Source organism: Larus michahellis, chromosome 3 (genome assembly GCF_964199755.1).
Source record: "Larus michahellis chromosome 3, bLarMic1.1, whole genome shotgun sequence".
NCBI classification, from domain to species: Eukaryota; Metazoa; Chordata; class Aves; order Charadriiformes; family Laridae; genus Larus; species Larus michahellis.
The window spans coordinates 123,348,226-123,371,473 of NC_133898.1; the positions used below are offsets into that span (position 1 = coordinate 123,348,226).

General features: G+C 42.0%; 1 protein-coding gene across 9 annotated transcripts in view; it reads left to right on the forward strand.

Moving 5' to 3' along the window:
• The window catches only part of KLHL29 (kelch like family member 29), a 403,126-nt gene that overhangs the window by 246,031 nt on the left and 133,847 nt on the right, over positions 1-23,248 (forward strand). For 6 of the 9 annotated variants that reach the window (XM_074581951.1, XM_074581957.1, XM_074581952.1 and 3 more), the window contains 3 exons: positions 10,397-10,510; positions 16,858-16,999; positions 17,759-18,301. In XM_074581951.1, the coding sequence (XP_074438052.1) occupies positions 10,397-10,510; positions 16,858-16,999; positions 17,759-18,301 (799 nt within the window). The remainder of the gene's footprint in view (positions 1-10,396; positions 10,511-16,857; positions 17,000-17,758; positions 18,302-23,248) is intronic. The other 3 variants (XM_074581954.1, XM_074581955.1, XM_074581950.1) reach the window with 1 other exon arrangement.

Genomic DNA, 23,248 nt, shown 5'->3' on the forward strand with positions numbered 1-23,248 from the left:
CAGTCTTGTTTTGATTTAGGAGGGGAAGCAAGTCCTTTACTCTTGGAATTACATTTCTCTTTAGCTGCCAGTTAGTAGAATTAAAGAATAATTTAGAGGTTCAGAGGATCTCCATGAAGTATGAAATAACCCAGTCAGCGCTGCGTTGGGGGACCTCAAAGACAGTCAAGGAACTTGGATTGAGGCCATAAAGGTCATCTGGTTTTGTCTCACCAAAATCAGGTGGGTTTTGATGTCTAGTTACTTTGTCAAGAACGCTTTTAAAAGGGAAGAAGAAAAAAAGCCATTTATTCAGGAATTTAAGTCCTGGGTTTTATTGCTGACCCTTGGGAATGGTTTTACAAGAGCTCACCATCTCTCCTGTTTGGAGTGTCTGTCTCAAAATGATGCAGGCTCTTGATCTAGCCGACTTGACTGTATCTTTTTATTAAAGTTGCGCTTCCTATGATGGTGGATTTAATTTAATGCAAACGAAATTGTGTCTAGGTGACATGATCTGACTGTGTTATGCAAACTCCTACATTATGACATTCCTCTCACACTAACTAAAAGCTTTGTTGCAACATATTAATATAGGAAGGGTTATTTGTTTTGCTAGTAATAAAGGCTGTATATTTGCTGTTTAGAACTAGTAATAAGGTTGACTTTTACACAACCTTGGGGAGAAAGTTCCGTTATTTATTTATTTTTGAGGAGTTAAAAATTAAAAATGCATCTTGTGTATGTTCAGATGAGACGAGAGCGAAGGAGAGTACATACAAATTCCATCAAACACAATTAGCATAATCAGAGGCTGGATGAGAGCCACAAATGATTGCACGAGGGAAAAAAAAAGTAGTTCCTGGGATCTTGGTACATCGCCTGAAGCTGAGCGGGACACAAAGCAGTAGGAACTATTTTTACCCAAGGGCAATTTTTACTGATGCTGCCCTTGCGAGCAGCTCTTATTTTATTACTTTTATGGATTTTTTTTTTTCTGCCCTAAATTTGTATACTGAATTATCCATGAGCATAAATGTCAGAGTGGATTAAGATTAAATTAGGAACCAGATACTCCAAAACAAAAAGTCTCTCTCCTTCCTGCACGCTCCCTTTTCTTTAGTTTGGTTTAGGTTTTTGGGAGCAGTTTTTTGGCTTTTTTCCCTTTAGATGCGCCAGGCTGCGGCTATATAGACTGTATTTTCTTTTGAATCTTTTTACATTAAATTTTCTGCACAGATAATTTAACTTCCACTATCCCATCTTCTTTGGTTTAGGTCATCATTCTTTTCATAGAGTTCCTGAATTTCTTTCTTCTGCTTGTAATACAGCTGGATGATGTTCTTTGTCATTTTTTTTTTATTTTTTTTTTCCTTTTTCACTCTGGTTCTGCTGCAGTGCACACGGGGGCAGAGTCAGAGAGTTTACAATGGCTCCTACCTTCCAGAGAGTGATGAGTAATTTAGACCGCTTGTTATCCAGGGCTGCCAGACTCCGGCTTCTCGCAGAGCCGATGGAGAGAACTAGGCATGACACCTAAATTAGGTACCTGTATTACATCGTTTAACTGCTGCCCCTAGATCTTACCAAGTTAGTTATAATAACCCTATTGATGTTAGTAGGTAAAAGCTCAGCGTTTAAAAATTCCCCTCATGTTGTACACAGAGTCTTCGCTTATCTGTACGACAGTCTTTTCCCTGCCCGCTTCTTTCTTCCCGAACTGGTGCTTTTTTTCTGTCACATCGTGTCTCATCTCGCATTTTCTCATCTTCCGCTCCCCTCCGTTCCACTCCCTCTGACACATGCAAATGCTCCAGAATACATTCATCTGCTCATACTTTATTAGTCTTATATGCATACTTTTCTGGTTCTTTTTTTTTTTTCTTCTGGGCTTGTTTTGTTTGGCATTCTTTTTACATTTTAAAACAAAACATGCTTAACGGTGTCTATTGCAGTTGTGTAAACACTCCAAATGGTCCCTTTGGGAAGTGGGAGGAGTGCAGGGAACGCGGACGAAGGCGGCTGACGATGACTTGTGTTTAGCACATCTTCCTTTGCCCACAAAACCATATTTGCAGGATTGGTTTGACCAGTTTCTGGCTCAGAGCAGCTTCCAACAGCTGCTTAGTCTTGAAAACTAAAATAATAATAATAATAAAAAAAAAAAAATTAAAAACCAGTGTTTTATACCACTTTTTGCCTTCAGAGATCTCTCCCAAAATAATGCGAGCCAGGATTTCCAACAGGCAGGAGGGGGTCAGTTGAGCACTACCGAGAAGTTTTTGAGAAGCAAGAGTGCAAGCACATACAGTTGGAAATAGGAGTTCCTTCCCATCGGGGAAACTTCTGTTTTCTGAATATAGGAAAGATTTTGGGAGGCTTTTTAAGTGTTTTAGTTGCACCCTTCTCTCCCTCTAGTACTCTTACAGTTGGCTAATGCTACTAATGCCCCTGGGCTTACAGCTCGAGGTAAGATGCTATGCTGGGCGTGTGACAGCTTTTCCAGACATGGAAATGTCACAAGTTTAAAACCTCCCATTTTATGCCCTATGCAGCTGTAAACAGGAGTTTTATTCCACTGAGAAAGGCAGGTTCTTAGTTTGCCGGTGGAGTTAGCTCTCCCAGCTAGATCTGAAAGGGCTTGAACTCCCTGGAGCTGGGTGTTGAAAAGCTGTAGACACTCACATTTTATAGATATTTTACTTTTATTAGTGAAATTAAAAAAATACAAACTGAGACCTACCTAGCTCAACCTTTGGTAAATAATTTAAATGTAGAAATTTACTCATGAAAGAGAAGGAAATTAAAAGATGTCTCAAGATGACTAGTTCCAGAGGCAGATAAATAATTTTTAAATAACAGCAACAACAATATCATACACTTTTCACCTCTTTAAGAACCACAAAGCTGTGTACAATATATACGGGCAAAGCTGTTTCCACGGCTAAAGTGTGTCCGGTTTGGTGCAGAATGTGGCTGTGATGCCGTGAAGCAACGTGGGACGGGACGAGAGGGCTCCCGCGTCTCCTCGAAGCGGCAGGGGAATATTAGGCAGGCAGAAATGTAATTACTGGAGTTGAAATTGAGCCAAGACAATGGGACCGACGATACATTCTTGGAAAATGCGCTCTTTGATCGTAAATATCCATGAAGCAAGCTTGCCAGCGGCATCGATTTTGGCAGTGGATTATCACTGACAGCCAGGATCTGCTGCCCTCCCGCTTTAAGCGGTGCCCTAATAGGTTTTTAGACAAACAAGCAGGGTAGTACGTAGAGAACAACTCTCCAGGATATGTTCATCACATCACAGGTTCCCTGAACGTATTGGATTGACCACATGAGAAATATTGTACAGGCGTTTAGTGCCGGGGCAGCGAATCCTGCGTGTTTGGGACGTGCTGGACCTACACAGAGCAGTTGCAGGTGCCCTGTGTGGTGTCCAACCTGCCGGCGTCGGCACCTTGGTGCCGGTTCCCATCGGCACGCTGAGGCTGGTCTTGCTCAGCCCCACTTCCATCATGAGCTTAGACCGAAATGCAGCTCGAGCAAAGTCTGACCTTCATGATAGCTTTTTCCTTCAAAACCTGCACCTGGGAGACAGGTGCTGGCTTTAGCAAATGTGAGACCTGGGTTTCAATAGCAGATGCGTTAGGTAATGATGCTTACAAGCTGATGGTACTTTTATTCTTAAATGAAGTCGAGTATACCTATGAGGAGGGTGTTGGTTAAAATAACGAGGTAAAATTAGAAGAAGTGCAAAATAATACCTGCACGTCATCCAAACGATCTTTCTCTTTGTGTGCGAAATGCTCTGAGATTGTGCCCTGATCCTCAGCTGACAATTCCAAGTCCTACTGTAATACAAATAATAACCAGATATTTAGGAGAGATTAGAATTTACTTTTGGATCCATTAGCATTTCTGTTAAATCTGACAAACGATTTAGAAAATCTATATGAATACAAAGTGCCTGCTCATCATATTTTGTGACAGCTGGGTGAATACTTGACATCTTTGTGCTCTTAAAAGAACATATGCAAAGACTCAATTTAATTTGTAGGGTTGAGGGAATTTATTTGCCTAATTTTGAGCCCACTAGCACATGATGGATTTGAAAGTTCAGTTCTAACAGGAGTATAATTGGGTTCTCATTTCACTTAGGAGAGAGCGTGATAGAAAGGGTGAGGAGAGAGACAGAGACATGGGGAAAATAAAGTAAGAAAATGAAACTGAGAATACTCATGAAAAAAATTGCAATGAGACTGAAAAAGAATGTAGCAAGGCAGAGCGTGAGAAAAAGCCTGCACATACAAATAAGATACCCTTTAAGGGGACAGAAGAGCAAAAATAATGCATTCTTAATGATAATGCCAAATGTCTTTTGAGTGGAAAGAGCTGGGGCTTTAGAATATGCTCACCATGGTAGCTGAAAACAAAGATAAAATATTGTGTCTTTAAGTTGTGGGAAGGGAGAGAGGAGTGTTTCTCTAAAGACTTTCTCAAGCTCAGTAAGTAAAGCAGCTCATCACACGTTCAGTCCCACCAGGATAGTCCTTCCCTATCAATATCTGTGGTGCAGTGGGCTGCAAGGACAGGACACATGGCCATGGCCATACAAACCAGATCCCGTGGGTGAACCTCGAGCTCGCTGACCATCAGAAGTTAGTCTGATGTCTCCAGAGGTCTCATCTGGGACAAAGACCAACCCACGCTCCATATGTCAGCTATCGATTGCCAAAAGAGAATCATAGAAGCATAGAATTGCCTAGGTTGGAAGGGACCTTTCGGATCGTCTAGTCCAACCATAAATACTTAGCTTGGTCTGTTCCCTGCGTGCATGAAAAGTCCTAGGGTGATTGCAGGTGACTCAATCCAGCCAGGTGACAGATGCCCATTCGCAGGATGGACATGAAGTCTGCGTAGTTGCTGGGCAATGTGTACCTAGAAACTAAAGCGGTACTCTCCCAAGGGATAGGGAAGGAGTCTTCCCATATGACCCCTGAATGCTTCTGTAAGAGACACAAGATGGGTGGAAGAGTTGGTTCGGATCTGACCTGTTCGCCCATGCTTTGGCCTTTGTTCAGATTACGGGCAAACTCTTTTTTTTTTCTTTTTTTTTTCTCTTTTTTTTTTTTTTTCTGGGAAAACTCCTCTGCTTTAGCCCCTAATGCGCACAGTGTGGTTGGTGGCTGTGTAGCTTTCCTCTGTCTTGTGTTACTGAGGACCACTGCCATGCGAGTGGCACATCCACCAGCCCGGTGTAGCACGTGGGACCAGGATTCGCAAGCAGGACTGCCTGCCAGCATCCTAAAGCTGTGTTATTAAAAGTCCTTAGGGAATACTTATCCACATCCCTCAAGTTTATCTTTTAAATTATTCTCTTAGTGTGAAAAAACGGGCAGGAACTGAGTTTGGTTTCACTCGCTAACTCTCAGCATTTATGTTTTCCTATTTACTTCCAAATGAGCTGGCCTCTGACGTCCCCAGCCTTTCCTTTTGGACACAAAGTCCCTTTGCAGCTGGTTACTAATGGGTCCAGCTGAACCAGGGTGAGCTCAAGGCATTTGAAGGCACATCTCTGCTCAGTGCTGTAGGACCTTGTTGGCTGCTCAAGGTTTAGGTCAGTACACAGCAAATGGAAGCACTTTTCCTGTGATACTTGTATTTACTTTGATTTTTAGGTAAGAACTACATTTCCAGCTGTATCGCTGGCAACTTTTCATTAACGCTCCTTGTTGAACAGTAGCTTTTTCATCTTTGTGCTTTGCTAACATTGTAGAATTAAATGGGTTTTTCTGACTTTTCGATTGTATCCTGATATTCTGTCACCTTTTGATCTCTGTGTCGTGCACATAGACTGTAAACTCCTTCAGGTACAGACTGGGGGGGGGGACGGGACCGTATGGGGGTGTATTTTTTTCTTTAGGAAGTGCCCACTACAGCAGAGCCCCAGATACTGTGGGACTGTGAAACAATAGTACAAGTAGTAAGCATAAGATTAAGAATAGCAATAAGAAAATAATCATTTCCACGTTACCCTTACGATACCTAGGAAAAACAATTTTGTTTAAAGTTTCTTGAGAGCTCAAGGAAGAGCTGGAAATGGCAACCTACAGACACAGTAAATGGCCTGAAGTACTGATACATTTCTGACTTTATACAGCAACTTCTGCTTAATCCAATCACTGGTTAATTTAATCCTGTTTCATTTGATTGGATCCCCTGGAACCAAATCATTTGTATTGTGTTTTAGTCTGGTATTTCTGATCATTGTCTTTGTTAATTTGATCAGGATTGATTGAACCAGTCATTGAAAATAAATCACATAATTAATCAAATGCAGCATTAGAAAAGCAGATCCTCAGCTAGTCTGTTAGCTTCAACCTCTTGTTTTTCTTCCGCAGTACGTGGAGTTTGGACTTCCTTTAGAAAGAAGCAGAGGTGAACATTTTAATGGCATCACCATTTCAGTAGTACAAGGGGAGAGATGTATATATATGTGTATGTGTGTATATATATGTTTATTTAATTGTTTATTTAGAATAGAACAGAACAGAGTAGAATAGAGTAGGAATAGTTCAGCTGGAAGGCACCTACAACCATCATCTAGTCCAACTTTATCTCCTCTCAAAGCATCTTGATGTCACAAACTCAGTGACCCTTTCTGAGGCAGGGGTGTTGGTTGGAGGATCTTGCTTAGTAACTCAGCTTTCTTAATTATGCAATGATTTTAAGAGAATCAGCATAGGATCTGTGTTTGGCCCGGAATCATCAATAAATGTAAAAAACATGACAAGGCTCTGTGCTTTGTTCTAAGAAGGTCTGGGTAGTCTGGCGTACAGTCAGTGCTTGTCTGAAGCTAACGGTAACTCCAAAAACTGTGCTATGGGTGGGAAAGGAGATTTTGGATTTGCATAAAGATTATTTTGATCTCTACCTGTTGTGTGGAAAGGAAAGTGTCCTATTTTTCATTTTTTTTTAAAATAGGTGTTTGACCCTGTTTCGCCTCTTCTCTCACTCTGGTTGATACTTGTGACCAAAGTTGGCCATTTTGATCTCCGCTGTTAGATAATTATAGATTTGTGTTCTAATTGGAGCCTTATTACGGCAAACCAAGGCTCTGTTTGTCTTCTGGAGGCGGTGACGGCACAAAGAACAGCTAAAACTCCCTTTGCCTCTCCTGAAAGCCCCAGCGAGTTGAGCAGGGATCACGCTGCCTCTTGAGGCAGTTCATCCTGGGGGTTACGAGGGCACTGTCTGTCCCGCACCCATCCCGGCAGAAATAGTACCTTCTGATGGCCCACGACCCGCAACAGCGGAGGAGGAGAATTAGGAAGATCGGATCACAGCTTGCTGTTGTAGGTGAGGTGTCCCTACCAAAGGTCATTTAATTTTAGCTTGCCTTTCCCTACGTGGCTTGCAGAACCAACCTGCGCTATTTAGGGCTCACAATAACCCCTCTCTCTCTTTCCCTGTCACCCTGAAGTTTCTTGAGTGAGAGATTATTTTTAAAGGTGGTTTACTTTGTGTTAATTTCCCGGGAGCAAAGAGAGTAGGAGGTTTTAAGTTTTCAGTAGCATAAATTTTCTTTAAAAGATACAGAACAGAGGATTTTCAAAAGCACAAAGTCTCTCGCCAAACTCCCCACCTTTGCTGGGTTTCCTCTTCTTAATAAGTCCAATGGCCCAAACTGGACACCTAGAAGAACTTAATCTTTAAGGAATAAAAAGTAAAGGAACATATAGCAATTTGTTGTTAAAGGAAGTGTTAAGTAGGGCTTAATCTTAACGGTACCCATTTATCCTTGGGCGACAAAGGACTATGTAGCATCGCAAGTTGCCACGAATAGAGTAATACTGAAGGATCACCTGATTCACACCCAAAAAATGAGAGTGAGGAGCCTGGAAAAAATGGGTGGCAAAGGAGACAATTTTGGCAGGCCTACCAGTAACGCTAGCCACAGCTATACCATTATCTGTTTTACTTTAAATTGTGTGGCTGTGGACAGCAAAGTATGTCTAATAGCCATTTGCTAGATTTATAGCTTGGTATGCGATGTGTTTGCCATAAATCTTTTAGAAGGATGATGGTGGAGGCAGCTGAAGCGTTCATGCTAGTCCACGAATCAGTTCTGTCGAAGGGAAACAGAACTGGGCAGCTTCCTACCGGCAGCATGGAGATACGGAAACAAAATGAGCAGGAATGCTTTGATGTAAAACCTACGGAGCGGAAAAATTGGAGAAAACGGAGACTGTGTTTCCAGAAAAACCATGTCTTAGGACTTTGTTGTAAATCAAATTAAATGACTGCCCAACTGCCTGATCCTGCGCTGAACTTCTTGTGTTATTAAAGCCATGAATCTGAGTGGAAGCAGGGTTGCATCTTGAGACCCCGTTCCCAAAAAGGATCTGCCAGTCACGTCTGGTCGGAACAGCTTGGTGAATGTTTAGCTTCTTTTAAGAACCAACTGGGAGATTGATGGGTTCGAGCTGTTTTTGCACAGACTTGTTTGAGTCTTAAAACACGTTTTCATCTGTCTGCACAGAAAAAAAAAAAAAAAGATTTTAATAAGAACCATTGAGATAATGTGATTTTGGATTAAAAGGGAATGCAATATATGATTTTAGTATTTTTTTACTGTGGAATACATTCACGTTTCTCCTGCACAACCCAAATTTTTAACAGGACAGGAGCGATTATAGGAATAGCCAGATTTTAGATGTTATCTTGTGTGTAGGAAAAGGGATGGATTATTAAAGTGTATAGGCTTTTTGAGAGATGCAGCGCTCTAATCCTGTTTTTCACATCTTAATTTTAGTGACTGCATAACTTACCTTCATAAGATGCTCTTAATTGAATATTTCAATAGAATTTGAATAAAGTCTAATATATCTGGGATTCCTCCTCCACTCCTTTAAAATACGATGTGAAATTTATTAGTCTTAATGTACATATCCCAGAGCTAATTGTTTTATCTTGTAAATCAGTTTCTCCTCATCTTTTATACGGCTTTTACTTTCAGATTTAAAGAATAAATAAATTCTAGATTGAAAAGACTTTGTTGTTTTGCAGTAGAAAAAGGGGGGCAGCTTTATAAATGTAAAAGGATTTTTAGTTCTTTTTTAATTATTTACAAACGCTGAATTAAAGGACAGTGGGGTTTAAATTATGCATTAAATTAGCATCTTACTGATGGAAGACTCTCAAAGAAAGTTGAAATTTTTAAATTGCTGTGAGCCAAATTCGGCCACAGTTTAATGGCTCAATTGATGTTGATGAACTTATAAGGCAGCGATAAATCTGGACCTACAGGCTTATTTTTTCTTTTTGCTGTGAAAGGTAAGCATGCTGTTTCTACAGTACTGACTGTTCTTTTGTTTGAGGGTTGACCGAGTATACTTTGATCCTTTTTTTAGAAAAAGAATTCTCTGTTCTCCCTTAAAGAAAGCTTCCTGAGACCTGGATCAGATTATGGAAACTAAAGTGAGCACACAAAAGTGCTTGTTAGAAAGTGAAATTTATGTGCAAACTAAATGTGCCCTTGATGATAGCCTTATTGATCAAGCCAAGTTAATAAATCAGTAATATCATGCAGCACTGTTCAACACTCACAGGCTTATCTTGGTTTTCTTTTTTTCTTTTTTTTCTCTTTTTTTTTTTTTTTTTTAAATGTGCCTGCTGTGTAGGCAGAGAACATGCACTTTCCTGCCACGGGGTGTGTACTGCAATTGAAACACCGAATTCAGAGGGCTTGAATGTAAAATGTCGGCATCCAATACGACAAAAGCAAACTTTTCTAGAAGTAACTTATTACTGGGATTGGAGCCTAAAGTGAAATATCTTTTACTTTATAAGTATATCTTCTCTTTAATGCTTTAGGCCCTGATCCAGGATGAAAATCATGGTCCTGTTTGGATAATTAAAAGAAATCCATGGGAAATTTGGGACAAAAATGCCATTTGGAGCAACTTATGAACCTATTAATGGCCAGCATTTGCATTCAAGATAAATGTTTAGTTTTCAAGCAGTCTGCCGCTAGGTCATTCTTGAGTAGCTTTGCCAGTACACAAGGGTTACATCCTTTGTACGCCCTTGGGATTCTGGTCTGACAAGCACTTATTCCATTATTATTCATATTTCCTTCTGCCCTCTGACAAAAAGCACTTACGATGAACTGGATTTATCTGCCTCTACCATGGGATGCCTGCAGGATCTCTGAGAGCCCCCTTGCGTTGCATAGTGCATGTTCTCTGTGGCACGTGCTGCCGCGTTGTTCCTGATGTTGCGCGTTTTCCTTCGTTGTGAGATGGTTTTGCATTCGTAGCTTTGCTCTGATTTGGGGTTGATCTGCATGCCGACCGTGTTAGGGGGGGAGGTTCTGCTCAGGCTAAAGTGGGGCTTCTGTGCTCGAACCCAGTGTCGTGCGCTGATGTCCCTGGTGTCCTGGAGCAGCAAGTGTCGCAGCCGGGACCTCGGTTCGATACCTCAGCTCCGTTCCCTGATGTTCTCGCTGAGAAACGAAGGCAGCTGGGTGAGTACCTGAGCCTCTGCTGGTGAAATTTGCCAAGACAGAATACAAAAGTGCCATTTATAAAGCACTGTTATCATTCCATGTTCCCACATTCATTCCCACCTAATGCTGAGCACCTAACTGGACCCCTGGTGTGAGAGTGGTGGTTGTCCTGGGCAGTGCAGCCACCAGAAAGGAATAGATATCACCTATAGTCAATTCACAACCTTCTTCTATGCCATCTTTCTCTCCCCCTTTTCCATAACCTCATCCCTCCTCTTACCTCCCCAGACCTGCAGCCAGTGTGGGTAGGGAGCCTTAGATGAGCCTGTTAATGAGACAGTAGCAGTTGACCCATTCCCAGTATGGAGTTTTCTTCCATTGCATCGTCAGAGCATGGGAATTTGGCTGACTGTATTTGGGAGGGTAACCGAGGCACAGATGTGGATGAGATGGCAAAGAGGCTCTCTTCAGGAAAGATGGGGTTGATGCTGGTGGGGGGAAGAAGCTGGACATGTTTATACATCTGCCTTCTTAGCAGCTCACAGACTGGGTGGCAAGAAGCTCCACTATGCACGGCGCCGGGAGCAGGGCTGGGTAACGGCCGTGGGGCTGTGCCTGTCTGGGACGTGGGCCCCCCTGCACTCATGGATTTCTCCAAGCCTGCGACATTAATCTCAAGGTGGGGGGGCGTCTTTAAATCCTCTGAAAAACGTGAATGGATGCAGACTGTACCCCGCTGCTAAGCCATATGTCTCACCCGGAGGCTATACCTCAGTGCTCCGGAGCTCAAACTGGCTGGTGGCTCGTCGGTGGATGGTGTTTAAGATGCCAGTATTGAATTATTCTCTCCACTCAAGAAGGAACTGACTTCTTTTGTCTTTTATGCAGAGTAGCAACATTTTTCCTGTGAGTTAACTGTATTATTCTCTTTCTCGCTGCTCCCACGTTAGCTTTGGAAAGAGAAAAACAACGCTGTGTCATCGCAGAATTGCCTGGTGATGGGAACTGTAAGGTAGATGAGTTCTTCTCTCCACCCATGAGCAAGTTCTTGAATGAGGTTTTACTGCAGGACAGCTCGTTCTGTTCCTCTTGCATGCTGGCCTGTCCGTATCTCTTAGGTTTTTCATACATTACAGTACAACCCTCTCTTAAAACAACGGTTTCATTTCTGTAGCCCAGCCCAACAGCTGGTGCTAAGGAAATATTGCTGTCGTCATTGCATCTTTAAAAGCTCTGCACACATCCTTAAGAGCTTCTTTGGCCACGGGACTAGACTCGGAAATATGCTTGGGATCCTGTCCAACACGGTGTAGGAATTTACCCCAGCTGAAGATCTGTCCCTGTATGGTTCAGATTTTGCACACGTGCTTCATGCACACAAATAATAATACCTGTTTCATGCAATATTTAGCAGCGTGAACTACAAATTAGACCCCAAACTCTTTGGTGCAGAGACCACTGAGCTTTTTAGAGCACCAGACACGTTCAGGCTTAAAACTCAACCAGGGCCACCAGTCATTACTTGTTAGAGCGAGGCATAGCTAACAGCTTTAAAAGGAATTCCCTCATTAAATTGAAGTTGCTTTTACCCATGACAGGCCATAAAACCTGAATCCGTGGGAGGGAATGTTTGCTTCTATGCATGTGTGTGTCTTAGCCTTTTTATTTTCAATGGGGAGAGAAAACAGAGTGGGTTGCATATTGGATACATTATCTTAGTATTAAGCTGCCATTCCCAATCTCTTTTGGATAATTGGAACAGAGAATCGCTACTTCTCATCCATCACTTTAAATGAAGGCCTTAGTAAAATAATTTTGGTCGCTGGGAACCGCAAATAGGATCCCTCTATCCAGATTAGCTCTTTCTTGCTCATGAAACTGTTTGAATAAGTCTTAGCACTCTGTGCTGTAGCAGGATGTATGTCGGCCGTTTTACAAGCCTTTGGGGAAATTGCTCAAATGTGTTTATAGGGACCTCCCAGGAAGCGTTTGGTGGTGGTGAGCCCGGGGAAAATCGTATTGGAATTTTTGTTGTTGGATTTTTGTTGTTGTTGGGTTGGGTTTTTTTTAGTTCTGCTAACATACTCTGTAATGCTGGTAGTCGTGCAATGTTTCCATTGATGTAGAAAGGTCTTGCTAAAAGGTTACGTCTTATTTCATCAAAGATTTGTAAAACTTTGGACTTAAAGTCAGACTTAGTTGTAGCTGTGACTCCTGAACACCAAATAGTTACCATGTAAACTCATGCAGTGTAGACCAAATCACTAATTCCCAATCTTTAACACCAGCTGATTGCTGTGAACTCGCGAACTTTCTTGTGGATATTCTGAAAAGCCCCATGAATCTGAAGGTTTTTAATGTTTTAATTTAATAAGGTTCAGTGGACCAGCTGTACACCAATTACTGTTGCCTATGGGCCATGGTTTATGACTATTTGAGCTACAAAAAATCGACAACCTGGCAACTTGTCTGTGTTAGTCTCGTGTAATTCTGAAATTGTTCCATCTTTCTCCATTCTGCCTGTACATCTGTATTGCCGTTAATTTCCTTAAAGCTGGGAGATTGCTCACTGCTGGAGTTCAATGTGGCAGGCGTGAGGTGAAATGCAGCTTCAGCTGAAAATTTTATTTCTTCTTAATGGTTATTTCAAACAAAAGAGGAAAAAAAACATTTGGATTTGGGGTACTCTAGCCATGACAAAGAGCACAGATTGAACATTTTAGGGGTGCTACAAAGGTGCTGATGATTGCTTCAATAATCTTTTTAGTCTGCCATGAAATTCAGGCAATTAAATGGCCAGTGCTGCTGTTAACTAGCCAGGCTTCAACAGACCTTTTAGAAACCTTCTTGTCTTTTCATGTAAATAGACATTTGGCGGTATTTTAAAACGTATACCCAGTAGATTTTGTAATGCATTTCCTTTTTTCATGTGTTTCGTGTTTAATTCAAACAAGCATCTGACATGAAAGCTAAAGATAAAAGTCTAACATAGTACAATTAGTTTCTGTGAAGTCTGTGGATCACTAATGGAACACATCTCTTCCCCCTGCACGAGTAGCATAATACAGGCCATTTTTTGGTCATTTGTGTTGTACATTAAAAGCATCAAATAGAGTGCTGTCATGTGCCTGAGCGCATGGACGGAAAGTTCCTTTGTTTGATAATGTTGGAATTAATTTTGCTTTCCAGATACGCAAATCGGTAATTGCTGCAATTGGATCAGAGACATGTAACACTTGTAATGTAAGCCTTCATGTATTAAAAAAAATAATTCAGAAATTAGATCAGAGACCAGAAGCGTATATATATAAAAAAAAAGAAGTTTAGTAAGCTGTTGTTCTGTTTCCACCGCCATTATTGTCTAAACGGTGTTCCATGAACGTGTGCTGGGATTTCGTACCAACTAATCCCTAGCTCTTTCCAATCAAACAAATACAAGCTCAGGATACATTTGAAAGAATGTGCTGGACTTGTGCATTTAAATCCACTGAGCATCTAAGAAGAGGGATTTGTGAGCATATCTAGTGGGAAAAAATTTGGAAAAAAATAGCATTTTGTGGAAGCAGAGGAGAAGTGTTTATTGACAGCAAACCTGCGAACCTCCTTCCTCTTTATTAATGCTCAAAGTACAGAATTTAGATCTAGATTTGGTTGTTCCCTCCACCAGTTTCAAATGTGTCTGCTCTGGTGCTCTAGTTTTTTTTTGGAAAGCAGGCTTTCCGTTGCAAAATAGGCAACGGGATTTTTGTAGGGCTTAGGAGAGCTGTGTCACATATTCCCTTTCTTACCCATTCCGTACAGAGCATATGGGTTCTTTGAAAATTATAGCATGCTTGTGGTTCTGTATTATTTAAGGTACAGGAATATTTTTTTCTTATTTTAGATAGACACTGTTTTAAAGCAGCTTGGGATTGTAACAAAGTTACACAAGACGCTGCACATCTCGACAGTGCCACAGAATAATGAGAAGTATGTATTTCAAACCCACTTATAAGACTCAGTACACACAACAAAGAAATGCAACACGCAGATGCCACATGGGGAACGTGCGGGGCATGATTTGAGTTGTGAATCCTCCTGTCTGTCTTCGATGATTCATAAAAATGCCCGGTTCTCTATATTGCAATTAGTGTTTCTTGAAGCTTTGCTTTGGAATAAGTGGTAGTGTTTCTGGGGGAAGTGTCTTAGCTGATTTATAGGCAGAGAATGCTGGTGGTGCTTTTTTTTTCTTCTTTCTTCTTCTACTGCAGAGTGCTTTGGCCACTGTTAAACAGTTTAGCTAAAGCCAAAGGGATACTGCTAACATGAACTAGTAAACCACCAACAGCGTTATATCCTCCTGTGTCAATGACCTTGTACGATGTAAAAGCTAAAGGTATTCACATTAAGCCTTTCTCAGGACAATTTATAAATAGAAGGCATTTCAAAACTGAGATTTATTTCTTCCCCTCCTGCCCTTTTTTTTTGCCATGAATACAACAGAATGAATCTTACGGCTCTTGCTTGTCTGCATGATGTCCTCTCTTTTTGCCTTTCCTGACGCTCATTTTTATTTCAATTGCAGAAGTTGTAGGAGTAGCTGAAATGGTGGGGGCAGAAGGAAATGTGAATCTAAAACCTGGATATCGTTGTCCTTGGTGCCAGCAGAATAGAAAAAAATCTGGAGAAGTTAAATTACGAAAAAAAACAAAAAACAAACAAACAAAACCAAACACCACCAAAAAAAACACCACAAAAAAACACCAAACCAAACAAAACCAAACTCCGTGGAAAATAATAAATTGATGCTTTTGAAAAAAGATAATAATTTGGACACAAGCTGAAAATTCTGACTTCAAGATTCCGTAGAAAAAAAGACATTAAGAATCACATTTCCCTGTGAACACCTGCATTTAATGAAGTATAGCGATTTCTAGGGGGGGGAAATATTCCCATTGTGGCTTCTGGGAGCAAAGAGAGCAGCGCAGCAAAACCTCTGTCCTCCATCAAAGTCTGCACTCAGGACTCCTGAAATCCAGAGCCCAAGGAGGATAAAGCTCAGATGGAAAAGGGAGCAGGTGATAGGAGATGTCCGAGGCACTTGGATGAAGTGTGGGGGGGGTGTTGAAGCAGGGCAGAAAGCTAGCAGGGGTGCTGGGGGGGAGAAGGGAGGGCAGGAGGAAGCAGGCACCACCAGTGGATTTAAATACACGAGGGACGACTGACGGGCTTGGGAAAGGTGTGCATGTATTTGCAGAGGGAATAAATGGGTCTGCTAATGATTTCTTTTCATGGCTTGACTGAGGTACTGGTGATGGGGAAAAAAGCTGCTGGTGTTGACAGAGATTTCATTGGTACTACGTGACCCAGGGCGTTTATGGAGCCGCTGTACCCCCATCTCAGAGCTAAATTACTTCCCAGATGTAAGGCAAACAAGCGATCGCTCAGACTGGTCTCCTGTTCTTTATGGCTTCCGTCCTCAGTACTCATTCAGCAATAGGCAGCTGGTTCCATTTTCTTGGTTTAGAGGTTCTGACACCAGTAAAAACAAAACAAAAAAACTTTTAATCTTCCAGCAATGAAATACGCTGCAGAGTTAAATAAATGAGACCTGTTGGAGCACCCTTCTTTTCTACAGGCCTTTTCTCAGCAAAGGCATGGTTGTTTGGGAAGATCCCCATAAAATGCAGGGGGGTGCTGGCTTAGCATTTAAATCCATGTGATAGTTTCTTTATCAAGAAATCTCTTTCAGATCATATCCCCTTTGATGATTATTCAGCCCCGATCCTTCCCCTACTTTACAGTTATTTTAACATCTCTGAAGAACTGCCAACATACCCACTTCAGCAACCAATGACTTTAATGCTGCTTTTTTTTGTTGGCATTAAATTTTAAGGCTTGACAGACAGTAAATACTAAGACTTCGCTTTACTGTTCTACAGTAATTTGTCCTGCGGTTGTAAATAAGTCTCTCTTGTTTTTCCTTCTGCTAAACAAAACTCACTATTTTTGGAAGAGTTCGAGCAAACAGAAGATTGTCCCATTTTACGTAAGCTGTGACTGAATGGATATTACCATATCTGGTTTGGTTTTATTTTATTTTCAAGATAAAAGAAGCAACTTATTTCTCAAAATGCTAGTTTGTTGTGGATTTTTTTTTTAAAGGCGGATCTGTTAAATTTCCACAAGTTTGGTTTTTTTTTTTCAAATCTGTTGTATTTTCTATACAGACATGTCGTGCAAGCCTGGAGGAGAATGATGCTTAAAGATTTTAGGATCCTCTTGGACTGTAACAAAGAAACAAGCAAGCTACTAGCTATGAGGAACAATAATCATTCCCAATAGTCTAAACATTTTTATTCTGTATTTTTCTCTCTCTCTGGTAGACACCTTGCATTTCCAAGACTGAAAATCAGCCTCAAGGACTTGCAACGAGCGTCAGGTGGGGACAGACACCCATCAATCAGTCCACGCCCTGGGACACTGATGAGCCTCCATCTAAACAGATGAGGGAGAATGAAAACCCAGGTATGTTTCTGATCTTATTTGTAATTCTACAAGGGAAAATCGTTCAAAGCAAATTCGATGCACTATCTCCATTTACCTCCGTAAATTAGACTTCATTGTGAGCCCTTTCTTTATTCTTTAGCAGGGTTTTTCTCTCATTGTAAAGACCCCTTCAGTTTCTTCTGTGCTGGGGCTAATATAAATGTATTAAGATGCCTGCAAGTTCATTAGAGTGGGTTGGTTTTTTTCTCCTTCTCTGCCTTCACTAGAGGAAAAGGCACTCTGTAATACTTTAAGACCTCTTTTATGTCCAGAACTACCTGAAATGATTTCCAGCTTCCAGACACATATCATACATTGTGCTACTATGCCAGACGCCTAATTACAATCTCTTTGTAGTGGCTGGAGCACCATTATTATACACACAGAGTATTTGTCAGGAAGCCATGAAAGCATGGTGGGGAAAGAGGTTAATTTTCTTGGAAGCGTGCGCTTAAGCTGCATAAAGCGCAAAATACATAAAACCGCAAACATGCTGCATGTCACCTGATGAGTATCTTAACAATTGCACTCACATCGCTGTAGCAATTTTATGCACTTACTGGTTGGGAACGGTTCCAGACCCTGAACCGCTTTAGATAGCGTGAGGGAGAAGGGCTCGTCGGCGCGATTCGGCAGCGGCCGCGGGCGCAGGAGGGGGAAGGCCGGGGGTGTTCGGTTTTGCTCTGGTCTCCCCCATGCTGAGCCCACCGCCATTGCTGGCCTTCCTTCGTGCCGCAGGTGCAGCGCCCTGGGTCACCACGGTGGCGGCCGGCAGCCAGCCCGCCCTGATCACGCACTCCTACGGGATGACGCAGCCGCCCACCTTCAGCCCGGCCGCCAACGTCCAGGCCCCCGTCATCGGCGTCACGCCTTCCCTCCCTCCGCACGTCACCCCCCAGCTCCCACTGATGCCGGCCCACTACCAGCTCCAGCCGCAGCCCTCCCAGCCCCTCAGCAACATGGTGGTCAACCTCCAGAGCCAGCCCCTGTACACCAACAGCCAACCCCTCAGCATGTCCTCCATGAGCGGCGTGGGCCCAGTGGCCCACCCAGGCCCCGGGCCGGTGGGCAACGGCCACCTGGCCTGCCCCATGCTGCCGCCGCCGCCGCCGGCCCTGCCCTCGGCCGCCCTGCCCAGCAGCGCGCCTGCCACCAACGGGCAGGCGGCCGCCCCGCTGCCCCCCAACACAGCGGGGGGCCCGGACAACACCAACGGGGTGCAGATGCTGCGGACCATCGGCGTGGGGAAGTACGAGTTCACCGACCCCTGGCACCCCAAAGGTAAGGTGGGACGGGACGGCCCCGCGGGGCGCGCGGGCGGGCGGCGGGGCTGAGGAGGGCGGCGGGACCCCGGCGCCTCCCCACCGCTCTCTTCGGGCCCACCGGCCCAGCTCCGGTGTCTGTCTCCGCGCTTTCCTTTAATGCATAGCTTTTATGAGTGAATGACAACAAAAAGCAGGGCGTTAGAAAGAGGGAGGATGAGCTGTGGGCGTATTTTGTCGTGAAAAATGGCTTTCGGGCCTGTGAGATAAGCCAGTGCTCCCGATGGTAAAGCAGCCATCATTCCGTGCCTCTCCCTTTGAAACACACACCCATGTTTCCATCCGACCCCTTTCCTTCTGGCTTCGGTTGTGCCTTAGTCACAACATGACCCGTCTTCCTCAACCATTGTCTTCTCCCCCCTCTCAGTAGGAGCCCGAGCCAAATGCAAGGAACGCTGCTGACTGAGGCTGAACAGCCCACAACGTTCAGCGTTAAGGGGAAAACTCTTCATTACCGGCTTCATTGGGCTCAAATGCTGCAAAACACCCTGAATAGTCGTGAGCGTTCCTGAGAGGCTGACCTTTTCTGATCAGTAGCTTGTAAATGAGCCACACCGTTGGGTCACGTTGGAGTGTTATTTCCGAGTGTCTTACCCTAGACGCTTCAAAAATACCTACGCTCTGTGTACGTAGTTTCTAATTTCATTTGCAGAGTTTTCCCTGCCTCCCTTAAGAATCATGACTGTGACACATGCCCAGGTAAAGCGAAATGTAGCTTACAAAAAATATAAATGCGGACCTATCAGCAAAATCAATTAAATTGATTTTAAAAAAAAAAACCACCCCAAAGGCTTCATTAAGTCTGTGATATTTTATGTATACATTTGTATTCAGGCACAACCCATGTGGTAAATTATTTACTTGCCACAAGCTATTAAGTTCTATTGTGTAGCTCTGTATTAAAGGCAAGGAGTCTCTATTAAAAATGATTAGTCCAATAACTCTTCCTGCTCATTACGTAAATTGTACTTTGGTATGTGCAAATCCTTACCAAAGGTCTCTTGAAAAGGAGTTCAGACACAAGCTCAGCAGTACTTTTCAAAAGCTAAATATTTGGACTGCTTCTAAATTTTCAACTCCCAGCCCCAAATACGACGAGAACACTTGCTGGATGGTGAGCTTCTGAATTTTTCTTTGAGTTATAAATGGGCTTTAAGTGAGACCAGACTAGTCAGCTAGCCAAAAATTGACCAACAATTGCTTTATGAGAGTTTTGGTAATTTCTTCCCTTTAAAAAAAAATAATCAAAATCCACAACAGCAATTTGTCAGGTCAGGTTTATAAGTTACAAACCCTTGATTTTGTAGAAGGAGAAAGGGGAGAGATTTATACTCTAATCCTGGTAGACTGAGCTGTAGTGGTTCTGCTGGATGTCTCTCTTCTCCATGGAAGCTATTTGTCTTCTAGAAGGCATCATCTCCACTTTTCATAGCCACCTATCCCAATTTACTGCGCTGGATACTCGGATACATGATCAAATTAACACAATTTAAAGGATTACTTGGTGTCATTGGAGACATGTGCAAATATACAATACAAGGAAAAACACATAAGCTTAAACCACTTTCGCAGCGGTAATTTGATCAGATATCTGAGCCCCGGTGACACTAACCTGGTGAGACAAATGAGCACGTCAGTGACTGCACACTTGAGGTTAGGAATACTCTTAAATGCCTTGCATACTTGGGGCCAGCAGCATCAGCTGTTATTTACTCTTCCTCCATCAATTAACCTTCAGCATATCTCTGGCTAGCAGATGAAGTAAACTTCAAATCAGAGCCTAAGTAAAAAGGTCGTAAAATATTTAATCGGTCTTTTAATATTTGATTTGCAGAGTCTTAGTCAGCATTCTTGCTTAAACTGCTGTAAACCCTAGTCTAGTCTAATTGTCCGAGCGCCGCTGAGCGCAGTCAGCCGAGGAGGTGTTCATTAAGGGGAGGAGGAGAGTTCCTCACTAGAGTATGCCAGGCATGCCAGAGGTAGCTCAGGTCTGGTATTTGGAAACGTTTGCAGCTAGGAGAGGCTCGTAAGGAGAATATTAAAACAAGCAGTATTTCTAATCCATGACAACTGCTGACACATTAGCCATACTTATAAACTGCAAGCTAGGCAACTGTTTTCCCAGGGATTAGCCAGCTTCTCTGTGACCATCAGCTATTGAGTTATTCCTGTTCCTGTGTGGTTGCAATCAAACAAACATAAGATAATGAAGCATGCATATACAAATGTCTCATAAGCAGGACCTATTCTATAAAGTCATCTCTTCCTCCATTTCCAGTCTTAAAAGCCCTTATGTCTAAAACTAAAATTCTTCTTGTCGAACCTTAAGTCAGAGCAGATGTATGTTGCGTTTGGTTGTCTAGAATGAGAGAGAAGGAGTCAGGAAAGAGAAGACAACTAGGTTTCTAACCAGACCTTAAAACCTTGTCAGGAGAAGGTTCTTGATATAAAACGTATGGATTTCAATGATGTGGCTCGATTTTAAAATTGTTTTTTGTTTTAATTTCTGCCCTTGGGGATTTCAGTCTCTAAAGCCTGACTGGTTTCAGAGTCTTACAGGATGAGCACCTTTCTCTCTGAGAAAGAATGGAAACTATGAGACAGTTCTGATCTTTTCAAATACACAAGTTTGAGCTAGTTCTCTACAAACTTCATTTAAATACTCTCTCTCTTTCTTGGGGAACCTTGGCCAGTATTATAATAAGAGTCGCTGCTAATGGCCTTAAGATCTATCTCATTATCCTGAGAGACTCTGTATTATTATTTCACTTGACAATCCAGTCTTGTACGGGTTTGAATAATTACTCAACTATCCCTTAAGTGAAAGAGCAGTTCTTGCTGGTTAATATGATAGGTTTTCTTATATTTTTAGATTTTATTAGGGAGCTGATTTGAAACGTCATGTTTTATTTCCCATAATTATCTTCCATTTAGCTGTGTACGTGTTGGGGCCACGTTACACTGTATTCATGCAGAACTAGGTTTCTTACATAGCTGTTTCTAAACAAAAGTAAGCAAATAAGTTGCCAAAAGTTAAAGGCACTGCTAGTATGCCATCTCATTTGCAATAGGTCAAGAGATCTCACTCAGATGACTGAAAGAGTCGAGTCATTTCTATGGCTCTGCAAAAAATAAATTTTGATAACAAGAATCACGATATAAAACAGATACGTCATTCTCTTTGCAGTGTCACAGCTAATTCCCACCTAATTCCATTGAAACTACTTGTAAGAAAATAATTTTTGCATGGCCTAGAGAATCTTCTTGGTCTGGGTGGGTTATATTCTGTGAAGGGATTTTTTAGTGCTTTTGTAATATGTTAAATAGGAATGTTAAGTTCAGCTACATGATCCATTTACTCAGTGAATTTATAAAGCAGTTACATTATGAGAGACATAAATAATGTTTCAAAGTAATTATTGCTTTTAGCAATGTGTGAAGAACGGTAGAGCTGCCTTATGAAATGCATGGGATCTTTCACCATACACGATCAACATCAGTTGTAAGAGGTGTCTGGTTTGGCCTGTAATTGCCCTGTGGATACGATTTATGCCAAATACTCCTAGCTGACTTCAAAAGCCATGTCACCTTAACACAGACATGTAACCTGATATTTTAGAACAGAACCAGCCCTTGTTTTCTATCCATGTCCTAAGTCTTGCTCTGTATTCTAAAGATTGAGTGCCAGGGGAATTAATAAAGCAGAATATTCAGAATCATGAAGACGTTCATTGTGAACGTATTCAGTGAAGGTCCACTGAAGCTTGCACAGCCACGTTCTTATGTGGCTTCTGCAAAAAATGCAGAGTTGCAAGTAATATTCAAACATAATTTCGGTATATTCAGGCTACATGATGTGCCAGCACAAGTTGTCGCTTGCACAACATGCCTGCCGAGAAGAGAGAGGGGTAGGAAATCATCCCTTCAGTTTCTGACACAAGGTGCCGGTATCCCATGCCATGGCACCGTGTCAGAGACCAATGTCTGTGTGCCTGCCAATCCAGTTGAGCCCAAACGGAGAGAAATTAATCAGTCTGATGAGTGGCTGGAAGAGATTGGTTTCCTCGCAGAAATAACTGAGTAACTGAGATTTAGTCCTTGACTTTTTTGCAGGGCAGTATGATTCTTTATATCCAAGACTTGTAGTAAATCCAAAATTGAACCTTTGGTGGATAGCCTTGCCATATGTAGGACATAAACGTTCCAGCTTGGACTCTGAGATGTGTTATATATGTGAAAAGACACTTTCTTCACAAACTTGATACACTTTGAAGCATAGTCGCTAACACAAAAACTGAGGAAAATACAGTTCTTCATTGCAGTACTTTCTCATGCAGTGTAAAATTAGCCGTGGACATCATGGGTTTTACTTTGTGGATTTTCATGGATAACACTGATGTTTGTTTCCATAGTATTTTTGTTCTTTAATTCCTTGGTTTGCAGTCCTTAACTAGTGGGAAAAGAAATCAGATGCTAATTAGTGTTCAGAATGTAATGACTGTAGAAACATAACAATATCAGAAATAAAATCTGAATGTTAATCCTTGTAACACTAATTTCTTAACACTTCATTTTCAAGCATCACCAAATAACATGAACTAAACAATAACAAAACTACAAACGAATACTGTTGCATCATCACTTATTGATTGCACCTTTCACACTTGACTTTATTGCATTGGAATTCTCATTAGACCTCAGACAATATTTACTTTCCTTAATCATGAATAGTAACAAGGCAGACCACAACATTTTGTCAATAACCATCAACTTTTTCTTCACAAAAGGTTGAATTTTCAAAGGGATTTCAGCTTGTCCTGCAATTCTGTGAGTGTACCGAGTTCTAGACGTGAATGCTGGGGGGCTGGGAGGTGTTTAAATTCAAAGTGCAAACCAGCATTTGGAA